This window comes from Balaenoptera acutorostrata, chromosome 3 (assembly GCF_949987535.1).
Source record: "Balaenoptera acutorostrata chromosome 3, mBalAcu1.1, whole genome shotgun sequence".
NCBI classification, from domain to species: Eukaryota; Metazoa; Chordata; class Mammalia; order Artiodactyla; family Balaenopteridae; genus Balaenoptera; species Balaenoptera acutorostrata.
This window is the reverse complement of record NC_080066.1, coordinates 16,874,032-16,887,928: the sequence shown is the minus strand read 5'-3', so window position 1 is coordinate 16,887,928 and position 13,897 is coordinate 16,874,032. Positions and strand designations below refer to the sequence as shown.

At 36.9% G+C, this 13,897-nt stretch overlaps 1 protein-coding gene across 1 annotated transcript in view; it reads right to left on the bottom strand.

Moving 5' to 3' along the window:
- CCDC7 (coiled-coil domain containing 7) overlaps nucleotides 1-13,897 on the bottom strand; it is a 327,643-nt gene that overhangs the window by 65,538 nt on the left and 248,208 nt on the right. The window contains exons 31-34 of the mRNA XM_057544500.1: nucleotides 11,426-11,509; nucleotides 8,294-8,377; nucleotides 6,023-6,106; nucleotides 3,725-3,808 (exon numbers count right to left, since the gene is read on the bottom strand). Coding sequence (XP_057400483.1) covers nucleotides 3,725-3,808; nucleotides 6,023-6,106; nucleotides 8,294-8,377; nucleotides 11,426-11,509 — 336 coding nt within the window. The remainder of the gene's footprint in view (nucleotides 1-3,724; nucleotides 3,809-6,022; nucleotides 6,107-8,293; nucleotides 8,378-11,425; nucleotides 11,510-13,897) is intronic.

The window sequence follows — 13,897 nt, the reverse complement described above, 5'->3', positions numbered from 1 at the left end:
TCTTGGTTTTGTATTCATTCAGCAACTCCATGTCTTTTGATTGGAGCATTTAGCTCATTTAAATGTAATTATTGATATGTGTGTTCTTATTGCCATAAGAATAGTTAATAGTAGTTTTGTTAATAGTTTTTGGGTTGTTTTTCTAGGTCTTTTTGTTCCCTTCTTCTTTTGTTCTTTTGTGATTTGATGACTATCTTTAGTGTTATGTTTGGATTACTTTCTCTTCTTTGTGTATCTATTACAGAATTTTTGGTTGTGGTTACCATGAGGTTTATATACAGATATCTATCTATCTATCTGAAGTTCGATCTCTTAATTTCAAACACATTTTAACTATGCTTCATTTGTACTCTCCTCCCCTCATGATTACTATTTTTGACATAATTTACATCTAATTATTTTGTGTATCTGTTAACTTCTTATCGTGGTTATAGATGACTTTACCATTTTTGTCTTTAATCCTTCCTATGAGCTTTGCATATGGTTGATTTTCTACTTTTACTATATATTGCTTTTACTGATGAGCTTTTCCTTTCATAATTTTCATGTTTATAGTTGTGGCCTTTTCTTTTTTGCTTAGAGATGTCCCTTTAACATTTCTGGTAAACCTGGCTTGGTGGTGTGGAACTCTTTCAGCTTTTGCTTGCCTGTTAAGCTTTTGATCTCTCCATGAAATGTGAATGAGAGCTTTGCTGGATAGAGTATTCTTGGTTCTAGGTTCTTCCTTTTCATCAGTTTAAATATATCTTGCCACTGCCTTCTGCCTGCAAAGTTTCTGCTGAAAAGTCAGCTGATAGCCTTATGGGTGTTCCCTTGTATGTAACTTGTTGCTTTTCCCTTGCTGCTTTTAATATTCTCTCTTTAGCTTTAATTTTTGCGTTTTAAATTACAATGTGTCTTGGTGTGTTCCTCTTTGGATTGGGACTCTGTTCTTTCTGGACTGGGATTTTTTCATCTCCCTAGTTAGGGACATTTTCAGCTATTATGTCTAAATATGTTCTCTGTCAACTTTTTTCTCTCTTCTTCTTCTGGGACCCCTCTAATGTGAATGTTAATATGCTTGATGTTGTCCCAGAAGTCTCTTTAACAGTCTTCATTTCTTTCCATTCTTTTTTTCTGCTAAGCATCAGTGATTTCCACTACTCTGTCTTCCAGCCCACTGATCTGTTCCTCTGTACCATTTAGTCTACTGCTGATTCCTCCTAGTGTATTTTTCATTTCAGTTATTGTATTCTTCATCTCTGTTTAGTGGTTCTTTATATTTTCCAACTCCTTGTTAAAGACTTCTAATTTCTCACTCTGTCCATCCATTCTTCTCCCAAGTTGTTTGGGATCATCACCCTGAATTCGTTGTTGGGTAGTTGTCTATCTCTACTTCACTTAGCTCTTCTTCTGGGGTTGTATCTTATTCCTTCATTTGGACCATTTTCCTCTGTCGATTCATTTTGTCTAACTTAATGTTTATATTTCTATGTATCTGGGAGGTTGGTTACATTTCCCAACCTTGGAGAAGAGGCCTTTTGCAAGAGACTTCCTATGAATCCCAGCAATACACTGCTCTCTCGTCATCAGAGCTATATCCTCTAGGAGTGCCCCTATATGTGCTGTGCGGGTCCTTCTGTTGTGGCAAGCTGACGGCTATGGGTGGCCTGGTTGGCTTGGTTGGCCCCCAGTCTGGTTGTTTGCCAGGACCTTCCTGTGTGGAGGCTGCCGGCCACTGGTTGGCAGGGTTGGGTCACAAGGTGGCTGGCTGTAGAACCCTGGGGAGCCCCGGGTTAGTTCTGTATCACTGGTGGATGGAGTCAGGTCTAGGAGATCCTGAGGCTGGGGCCAGCCCACCAATGGATGAAGCCAGATCCAAGGGACAGTGCCAGCCCAAAGGCAGGCAGTGACAGGTCCTGGGGTCTGGCTGCAGGGCTGAGGGCTTCCAGAGATGGCAATGGACTGCTGGTGGGTGGGTCTGGTTCCTTACACAGTTGACTGTGGGGTCCATGGGTCCCAAAGCTTGTGTTGCCTTGTCAGCAGGTGGGGCATGGCTCAGCCAATCTCAGAGATGGTTCTGGCCTTCTGGTGGGTGGGCTGAGTCTGCAGGCTGCAGGGATGCATTTTCCTGCATCTGGTGTCCACCCACTGGTGGGTGAAGCTATAGCAGAGATGTCATTGCCTTGGGGCTGGTGTCCCTCCGCTAGTTGGAGAAGCTGGTCCTGAAGCTAGAGCAAGCTTATTGGTGGGTGGAGTCAGTGATTCTGGGGCTGGTGCCTGCCCACTGGTGGGTGGACCTGGGTCTCTGGCTGCAGGGCCCTGGGGGTCCTGGGTCTACTGCCTGCACACTGGTGTGTGGTGCCAGGTCCTAGACCCTCTGGTGTGCAGGTATGTGTCCAGGGGTGGCTTTGGGCTCAGAAAGTCTTAAAGCAGTCTCTCTTCTGATGGGTTGGGCTGTGTCACTGCCCAGTTAGTTGCTTGGCCTGAGGCTTCCCAGTACTGGTGCCTACAGGTTGGTTGTTGTTGGTGGGGTGGATTCCAAAATGGTGCTGCAGCACCAGTGGTAGAACGAGCTCTCAAGAATGGCTACTGTCAGTGTCTATGTCCCTAGGGAGACTCTTCAAGATTAGCAGGTAGGTTTGACCCCAAATCCTTTAAATTACTGCTTCTATGCTGGGTCCTGAAGCATGTGAGATGTCGTGTGTGCCCTTGGAGAGTGAAGCCTCTATTTCACAGAGCCCTCTGGAACTCCTAAAAGCAAGCCCCACTGGCCTTCAAAGTCAAATGTTCTGGGGACTCATCTTCTTGTTGCAGAACCTCCAGACTGGGCAGACTGATGTGGGGCTCAGACCCCTTACTCGTTGGGGAGAATCTCTGCAACTGTAATTATTCTCCCATTCATGAGTTGCCCAAGCCAGGGACCTGACTATACTGTGACTCTACCCCTACTACCTGCCTTGCTGTGGCCCCTTTTTTATATCCTTAGTTCTAGAAGACCTTTCTTGGTAGGTTCCAGTCTTTTACATCAATGGTTGTTCTGTAAATAGTTGTAATTTTGCTATGCCCATGAGCTAAGGTGAGCTCAGGGTTATTACTGTACCATTTTCAATGACAGTTATTTTAAAAAGGATTCTGTTGACTGTCTCTTTCCCTTATTTTTCTGTTAAGCTCTCTGCCTCCTGTGGTATGACACCAATCGAGAAGAAGTGTGTTAAACACTGTTATGCCAACACAAGGGGCAATAGTGTGAACTATAAACTATATAACAGAACTAAAGGTGTCTACTTCACATGAGATATTGAAAATGTGTCTGATATTTTAATTATATAGAGGGAATTAGTAACCAATGAAATAACTATCTGCTAAATCCCTCTTTTAATCCTATTCATAAAATAGCCTTTCTGCATTTGCAAATACAAAGCAACTATACTTCTAGCCTGAAAAAGAAAGTGAGTAGAACAGCACTTGAAATGTTTCCATCAAGCATGTTCCAAGCTCACTGTATCGTTCAATTTTTATGGATCAATTTTTTAATTGAATGAATTCTAAAATTAAAAATATGCAGCTAATTCTCCATGGATAGCAACTGCTAGAATTCCAGTAATTATAGGAGGGAATTTGTGAAGACGTTTTATCCTGTAATAATAGCATATAGGTACTGTAGTCACTAAAGATCCAAAGTTAAATAAACTTCAGAGAAGATAAAAAACAGGAAATAGACGTGAAATATTCTTGTTCTTACCAAGACGACTCTTGGGTTGTGTCTTGAATTCACCCTTCATAATACTTCTTCCAACAACATTTGGGAAGCGTTCTGTATCAGTCTCTATAGAAATAAACAGTTTCAAAATACTTTTGTAAGCTAAATATTAACATGTGTATGTTTGTGTGTGTGTAGAATGTGTGTATCCTTTAATTAGATCTTTTTATTATAGAAGAAGCATTATAATGAAATGTCTGGACTGCAGACATAATACCTTAGAATTGGAAGAGCCATTAGCAGTTGTATAAACCTCATTATATTGAGGCTTAGAAATGCTTAGTGATTTTACCAAGACCATATATCCAGGTAACGACAAAACTGACTCATAAACTGAGGCCTCATAGTTCCTTAACTAGGACTTTTTCCATAAAATACAAAGTCTTTCGCAAATTTAAGTCATCCTAGAGAGTTTTTCGTAATAAATATAACTCTCCTGTGTATATTAAAAACACATTCATATGGGAGGGATGTACCTGGTGAGGTGGGACAAAACACTTTTTCATTTTTGTATTTGATCAGTACATTCATTTAAACTCCTTTCCTCATAGCAGTTTCTGTCTTTCAAATTTTATTTAGTGTTTAATTATAAATTTACCATTAATAAATATAAAATAATTTTATTGTTAAAAGGCATGACTTTTTTTGTATTTTATTTTATTTTTAAACATCTTTATTGGAGTATAATTGCTTTACAATGGTGTGTTAGTTTCTGCTTCATAACAAAGTGAATCAGCTATACATACACATATATCCCCATATTTCCTCCCTGTTGTGTCTCCCTCCCACCCTCCCTATCCTACCCCTCTAGGTGGTCACAAAGCACCAAGCTGATCTCCCTGTGCTATGCGGCTGCTTCCCACTAGCGATCTATTTTACATTTGGTAGTATATAAAAGTCCATGCCACTCTCCCACTTCGTCCCAGAATTGAACGGATGTAAATCAAAGCACTTTATTGCTGTGTCTAAGGCTGTTATTCAAAACTGACAAGGACTCCTATTAATAAGCAACATTGAAGCAAAAATTAATTGAAAGAACCTAACCAAAAATACTCTGGAAATTAAAGACATGGAAAAATGGCTTATCGTAATACACCAAATTTAACTGCTTGGTTCCAACAATTTCATTTTTACACCACCAGCTTTTCCCCAGTTAAAAGCTGTTGGAGTGGGGCTTCCCTGGTGGCGCAGTGGTTGAGAGTCTGCCTGCCAATGCAGGGGACGCGGGTTCGAGCCCTGGTCTGCGAAGATCCCACATGCCGCGGAGCAACTAGGCCCGTGACCCACAATTACTGAGCCTGCGCGTCTGGAGCCTGTGCTCCGCAACAAGAGAGGCCGCGATAATGAGAGGCCCGCGCACCGCGATGAAGAGTGGCCCCCACTTGCTGCAACTAGAGAAAGCCCTCGCACAGAAACGAAGACCCAACACAGCCATAAATAATAACTAAATAACTAAATAAACCCCCCAAAAAAGTTAAAATAAAAAAAAAAGCTGTTGGAGCAAGTAATATTTATTTGATTCATTTATAACACTACTTTTTTACAGGAATAAAAGCGAGAATATAATTAAAAAAAAGCATTCAAAAGCAAAAAAAAAAAGCATTCAAAAGCAAAGTTTCAGAAATCTTGCCTTAAATTTCAGTGAAAACACATATTTTGGTGCTTATATCTGAGGATTCAGTTACTTTCCAATGCTAGCTTTCAGCATCAATTCTGTAAAAAGTTCATAACGACAGTATTTCTTGCAACAAAGAGAAATGTATCAAACCCTGTTACTCCAGGACTAAAGCACTAATCTGTGAATAATAAAACTCAGCTAGAGAACTCCACTCTAGTAGAGATATAAATTTACACGCCAACTTAATTATGTAGAGGAAATTGGTAATCAGTGAAATAACTGTTATATTCCTCTTCTTATACCACTCATCAACTAGCTTTTTTGCTTTTTCAATATCAAAGCAATATTCCTTTCTAAGCCAGCAAGAAAGTGAGTAGAATCGCAGCTATAAATACTTAAACCAAGCATATTCTAAGGTTATTAGAGTATTGGATTATATGGATTACTTTCCAAATGGATGAGATTACAACTAAAAAATATCCAGTTAAATTTCCATTGATAGTAAATACTAGAGTTTAACTAATTATAAGAGGAAATTCATGAAGATTACTGCCCATTAATACTAACATACAGTTACTGTTATCATTAATGATTCATAGTTAATTAAATCCCAGAGAAGACATAAACCATAAATATTAGACTTGGAAAATTCTTTTTCTTACCAGGGTGACTCTGATGATGTGTCTTGATTTCACCAACTGCTTTTTCTCTTCCAACAGTATCTCTCATGCGTTCTATACCAGTCTCTATAGATAGAAAACAAATTTCAAAACACATTGTAAGGTAACCATTAACACACATGTATGTGTGTCTTTATGCCTGTGTGTAGTACTAACTTAATTAGTACTTGTATTATCGAAGAGAAATAATATAATGTCTGCATTGCACAATCATAAAACATTAGAATTTGAAGGGCTCTTAGCAATCATATAAGCCTCATGATATTGAAGCTTAGAGATGTTTTGTGATTTGATTGAGAACACACACCAAGATAATGCAAAACTGAGTACAAGCTGATGCCCCATAATTCCTTAACCAGTGCTTTTCATACACAATGCACTGTCCCATACAAACTTTAATCATCTTGGGGAGTTCAAGTAAATGATATAACTGCCAAGATTACACTAAGAGGACACTCATACTGTAAGGATATACCTATGAGTGGAACGTGGCATTTTTTCCCCACTGGTCAAGAGACAAACCATGGTCCCGCATCACGGAAAGTTACTACAAGGCAGAAATTCTTTGACTCTCTCAAGAATGTTTAATGCCATTTTTAAGGCTATGTAAATCAAGTAGACATCAAAGATGTAGAAGAGTAACAAGATATTCTGTGGTCTAAGAAAACCTGCCTATCAGGTCCTCTTACTATGTACACCTTGTAGCTGGGGAGGGGGAAATGGGTAAATCTGCAGCAGTACCAGCACTGGGACTGCATCCCATTCCATTTGAGTTTTTATGTGATTTGGACATTTGGCGGGATTTAGAAAATACTAACTAGGTCAAAGGAGAGGAATAACATTCATCTATTTTGTTTTAATACATTAAAGTTATTAAAGAAAAATTCATATTGAAAAAGGGGTTAAGGAGGATTGCTGACTTGGGTCAAATTATGTGCCCAGTGTTTTGTGAATGAAAGCTAGTTACAGAAGAGCATGTACCAGAGGTTGGAAACCTATCCTGAACCTGACACCATAAGGTGGATCTTACTTTGTTGTAATGGCTGAGACCAGAAGTAAGTGTTAAAGATCCAACTAAGTCGATATAATTGAGGCTCTCTGGTTTTTCTCCAACGGGTATAGGTTAAGAATGACAGGCCCAGTTGAAAGAAGCATGTAAAGATGCTTATATAAGCAAGGAAGCATTAAGAAGAGCATTTGATAGCAGATAGAATTAAGGATGAGGGAAAAGGGAGTATGTGCTAGAGAAATCTGCAATCTAGTAAGAATCACAATTTCCCTCCTCACAATACCCTCCCACTGCTTAAATTATTCTTTAGGCCTACCCTTCCTGAAGTTCCTAGTATATGATTCACACTTTACTGTTTCTTTGCATGTGTCATATTTTTGGGGGGTCTATACTGGGCATTCTAGACAATATCTTGTAGGAAATCTGGATACTGAGTTCCCCTCCCGTTTGGAGGCTTGCTGTTGCTGTTTGCCTGATTATTTATTTAGTGACTTGGCTGGAATATATTCTACTGTAGAGAAGTCTCCTTCTCTGCAGTGTGAATCTTCTAATGTTGCTCCTCTGGGGGCACAGACTTGGGCATGCAAACAGTCACCTTTGGATGACACTTGTTTTTCCTGTTGACTGTCTCTTTCCCTTTTCTATTAAGCTCTCTGCCTCCTTTAATATCACCCCAAAGATCAAGAAGCAGTGTGTCAAACACTGTAACACCAAGACAAGGGGCAGTAGTGTAAACTACAGACTACATAACAAAACTAAACATCTCTCCTTCACCTGAGATGCTGATAATGTGCCTAGTATTTCAATTATATAGAGGGAATTATTAAGCAATGAAATCTCTCTTTTAATCCTATTCATAATCCCATTCATAATCCCATTCATAAAATCCCATTTAAATCCCATTCATGTATTTGCAAATACAAAGCAACTATCTTTCTAGCCTGAAAAAGAAAGTGAGTAGAGCAGCATTTGAAATGCTTCCGGCAAGCATATTCTAAGCTTACTACAGCACTGAATTTTTATGGATAAGTTTTAAATGAATGGGTTTTAAAACTTACACTATGTAACTAATTATCCATTTTTAGTAACTGCAAGAGTTCCAATAATAATAGGATGGAATTAGTGATAACCTTTCATTCTATAATAATAGCATATAGGTACTATAGTCATTTAGATCCAAACTTAAATAAACTCCAGAGAAGATAAGTAAAGCAGAAATAGACTTGAAATATTCTTGTTCTTACCAGGATGACTCTTGGATTGTGTCTTGATTTCACCCTTTATTATACCTCTTCCAATAGCATCTGGAAAGCTCTCTGTATCAGTGTCTATAGAAATAAACAGTTTCAAAACACTGTTGTAAGGTATATATTAACATGTGTTTGTGTGTGTGTTTGTGTATAGTACTCCTTTAATTAGCATTTTAAAATTATAGGACAACAATTATAATGAAATGCCTGGACTGTAGGCTCACAGGACCTTAGAGTTAGAAGGGCCGTTAGCAATCATACAAGCCTCATTATATTGAGGCCTAGAAATGGTTAGTGATTTGACCAAGGCTACAAATCTAGGTAACGACAAAACTGATCCATAAACTGATACCTCATAATTCCTTAACTAGGGTTTTATCCATAAAATACAAAGTCTTTTGCAAATTTAAGTCATCCTAGAGAGTTTATTTTAATAAATATAACTTTCTTCTCTACATTAAAAGCATATTTGTATCATAAAGATATACCTGGTGAGGCCAGACATGACATTTTTTCCCAGGTTAAATTGAAAACAATGGGCATCACAGTCACAGAATTTTACTGTGAGGCAGAAATTCTTTGACTTGTCCAGGAATACTTTAGTTCCCTTTTTTTAAGGTTATGTAACTGTTTGTCAAGTAGGCATCATTGATGGAAAAGAAAAACAAGTAATTTGTGGGCAGAGATAAAGCACCCTCTGAGGTTCTCTTAGCATGTAGACCTTTTCTCCCCTGTGGAGGAGGAAATGGGTAATTTGCAGGAATGTGAGCACTGATATTGTACCCCTTTCCATTTGAGTTTTTACATGGTTTTTACTTTCTGTTGGATTCAGAAATGATGATCTAGGTCCAATATCAGAAAACAATTTATTTAAAAGAATTTTATATTGCAAAAGGAATAATGAGAATTGGTGACTCTGTGTCACCTGTTGCGTAAAGTTTTGTGTGGGCAAAAATTGGTTCTAACACAGCATGTAAGTGAAGTTGGAATCTGTCATATCCAGAATTTATAGATTGGAAGTCTTCCTTTGGAGAAATGGCTGAGTCCATGAATATTTCAAATATGTTCTATCACTGAGGCAACACAAATTTATCACCACTGCAATCTAAACAGAGGTAAAGACCATATGGGGTGTCACTACTAAAATCAAAGACACGTGGATTGGGCAGAACAAGGTTTTAGTAATTAAGTTATGGCATTTGTGAAAGTAAATTCTGCTATAGCAACAGATAACTGGAGAACATCAGCAGACAAACTTTAGCCCTCTGGTCTTTCTCAAACAGATATAATTAGAAGAACTGATTCATTTGGTTTGAGAAAGCAAAGGATCCTTAGGTGAGCAGGGAGGCAGTGAGAACAGCCCTTGAGGGCAGACTGAATTAAAAACTAGGAGCATAACAAATGATATGGGGTGGAGAAACCTAATCTATTAAGAGCCACAATTTTCCTCCTTCACAACATTTTCCTATTGCTTTTAAGTCTTTTAAAAAATCCTACCCTGCTTGGAGTTCGCTGAACTATTTTTTAAAAAACATGTAACATGCTATACAATTGACCCATTTTAAATGTCCATTCTATGCTTATCAGTATAGTCATAGAACTGTGTAAAAATCACCATAGTCAATTTTAGAATCTACTTCTACTTATACTAAACAGATTAAATTCCAGGAAGATTTAGAAATGTTATTTTCATATTCTACATATATAGTTCTCTTTATAACTTAATTCTTATAATTTTTCCCATTTTTATATATGAAACATATAAACATAAATTCATTTATTACAATTGTTTGTTAAATTATTTATTTACATAATTTTGTGCCATACAGAGAAACTGAGAGGAGAAGACAAAGCATGTATGTATAGTGTTTATTATTTTAACCATTTTATTTATAATATCTGGTTTTCTTTTCTGTCATTATTTAAAATGATATTTTCTGCTCTTTAATGCCTCTGCTGTCCATGCTATATTTCCATACTTTAAATTTGCTGATTCTTTCTTCTGACAGTGTAAAAATACTGAACACCCCCTATTGGATTTAAAAAATTTCAGTTATTGTACTTTCAACTCCTGGATTTACATGTGTTCCTTTTCAAAATAATGTATTTCTCTTTGTATATATTCCCTATTTGATGAAACACTATCAGACCTTCCTTTCCTTCTAAATAATGTTTACATTTAGTTCTTTGAACATATTTATAATAACTGCTTTTTAGTTTTGTTCTTTAAGTCCAATATCTAGGATTCTCACAAGCAGTTTTTGTTGCATGTCTTTTTCCTTGTTATATGTCACATTTTACTGTTTCTTTACATGACCCATAATTTTATGCTGAAAACTGAATATTTTAGATATATAATATAGCATCTCTGCATACTGACTTCTTCCTCTTACAGGGCATATTATTATTGTTTTCTTGTTTATATTTTTAGTTATTTGGCTAAAATGTTTTACTGAAGTCATTTCCCTTTGCAGTTTGAAAGCACAACTGTTGCTCCCCAAGGGAAAAAGCCTTGGATAACAGTGATTTTAGGAGTGCTGTCTCTGTCTCTTTCTGTTACTCTCTGTTAAATTGTCTGCCTCTTTTGGTGTCATACCAGAAGTCAAGGGCAGTGTGTCTATCCCTGTTACAAGAGTAAAGGTTGTAGTACAATCTCTGAACTACGTAACACAACTAACGACTCTACCACAGATGAGTTAGGATAATATACCTGATATTTCCATCAAGTAGAGAGAAATGGTAACCAATGAATTAACTATCTGTTAAATTCCCCTTGTTATTATCACATTCGTCAGGAAACCTTTCTCCTTTTCCTTCTATCTAAGCCAGTAATAGTAAAAGATTAGAACAGAACTGAACATACTTGCATCAAGTATATTCTAAGGCCACTATAGCATTTAATTTTATGGTTTAATTTTTAAATGGATCATTTCTAAAAATCATAATGTCTAGCTAACTTTTAAAGTTCTAGTAAATACCATAGTACAATTAATTATGAGGGTAATCACGAAGACTTTACCTATATAATAATAATATACAAGTACTCTTATCATTAAAAAATTCATACTTAAACTCCAAAGAAGGTAAATAAACCATAAAGATTAGACTTGGAAGGATTAGACTTACGAGGGACACTCTTTGGTTGTATCTTCATTTCTGCCATTAATAAACGTCTTCCAACAGTATCTTTCAAGTGTTCTAGATCAATTTCTGTAGAAATAAACAGATATCAAAACACTTTCTAAAGTAACCCTAACACATGAGTGTGTGTGTGTCTCTGTGTTCATGTGCGGTACTATCTTTTATATATATATATATATATATATTTTTAAATTTAATTAATTAATTTATTTTTGGCTGTGTTGGGTCTTCGTTGTTGTGCGTGGACTTTCTCTAGTTGTGGCAAGCGGGGGCTACTCTTCGTTGCAGTGCACAGCCTTCTCATTGTGGTGGCTTCTCTTGTTGTGGAGCATGGGTTCTAGGTGTGCGGGCTTCAGTAGTTGTGGCACATGGGCTCAGCAGTTGTGGCTCATGGGCTCTGGAGCGCAGGCTCAGTAGTTGTGGCGCACGGGCTTAGTTGCTCTGTGGCATGTGGGATCTTCCTGGACCAGGGCTTGAACCCGTGTCCTCTGCACTGGCGGGTGGATTCTTAACCACTGTGCCACCAAGGAAGCCCCATGTGCGGTACTATCTTAATTAGCCTTGTTATTAATAAATATGCATTATAATGGATTATATGGGTTGCAGAATCATTAAACCTTAGAATTGGAATGGCCGTTAGCAATCACTAAGCCTCCATATATTGAGGCTTAGAGATGTTAATGACTTGACCAAGATTGTGTATCCAGATAATGACAAACTTGATGTACAACCTTCCAACTTATAATTCTTTAACCAGTGCTTTTTCCATACAATGCTATCTCTTATGCTAAATTAAAATATCTGGGAGAGTTATGATAATAATATAACTCTTAAATGTACATTAAACTCATAATCATACTGTAGGGATATATACCCAGTGATGTGGAATATAACAGTTTTTTCCTCAGATCATGTTGCAAACTAGGGTCTCCATGGAAATTTACATGGAGCAGAAATACTTGGACTCATCCAGGAATATTTTAATGCTCTTTTTATGTTACTTAAGTGTAAACAAAGTAGGCATCAGTGATGGAAAAGAATAACAGAATGTTTTATAGACTGAAAAAACGTGCTCTCCCAGGTCCTTTTAGCATGTAGACCTTGTAGCTTGGGAGGAAGAAATGGTTAAATTTGTAGAAGTACCTGGATTGAGACTGGGTCTCTTACCATTTGAGTTCCTATGTCATTTAAAATTTTCGCTTGATTTAGTAACTGCAATTAGGTCCAATTACAAGAAAAATACATGAACATTATTAAAGGAGAGTTTATACTGAAAAGGAATAATTAGAAATGATCAACTATTGGGTCTAAAATTTTGTGGTGAATTTGTTTCTAGCAGAGCGTGTACCTGAAGTTAGAAACCTGTCATGACTAAGATACCCAGATGGAAGTCTTTTTTCAGAGAAATGGATGAGTCAGTAAGTATTAAAGGATGTGCTATCTGTGTAGAGGTGGTTACCTGCTGCAGCACCATTACCAAAATGAAACAGGTGTGTCAGATTAGGCAGAACAAATTTTCAATACTTAAGTAGCAACATTTTGTGAAAGTAATAAGATCTATAGCAAAACAAAACTGGGGAATATTAGCAGTTATATTTTAGCTTCTCTAGTTCTTTCTCCAACTGGTATATGTAAGAAGGACTTGCTCATTTGAATTAAGGAAGCAAAGAATACTTAAATAAGCAAGAGGCAATGAGAACAGCATCTGCAGGAAGGTTAGGTTAAGTACTAGCAATTAAAAAGTATGTGCTGGAGAAATGTATAATCTAGTAAAAGTCACAGTTTTCTCCCTTATCATACCCTCCCACTTTTCAAATCCTTTTTTATCCTATTCTTTTTGGCATTCATTGAGCTAGCTTTAAAACATATGTAACGTATTATACAATTTGCCCATTTAAAGTGTTCATTTCAATGTTTTTAAAGATATATTCACAGAGTTGTATGACCATCACCACAGTCAATTTTAGAAGAGACTAGGCAATGTTCTTACCACAAAAAAGAAATGATAAATATCTGACATGATGGAGGCATTAGCTAACACTAGGGTGGTCATCATGTTGCAATATACAAATGTATCAAATCAACACATTGTAGATGTTAAATACACAATGTTATAGGTCAATTTTTTCACAATGAAAAAAGAATCTACATCAGAATTATACTAAGTAAATTCCAGTAATTCCAGTGAGGTATAGAAATGCTACCCTCATATAGCATCATTCCCTCCTCCACATTTTTGTACTGTTGTTATACGTAATATAATAACCTATAAGCTATAAATATAGTCATTTTTAAAACTTAACATTATTTAATTATTGTTTAATTATTGCTTTATTTCTTTACATATATGTATTTATACTATCTTTTGTAATTACAGAATTACTTTTACCCAGTCTCTTTTTTATGGGATTCAAATTACTGTCTGAGGTCACTTGCTTTCAGCCTGAAGAACTTTCC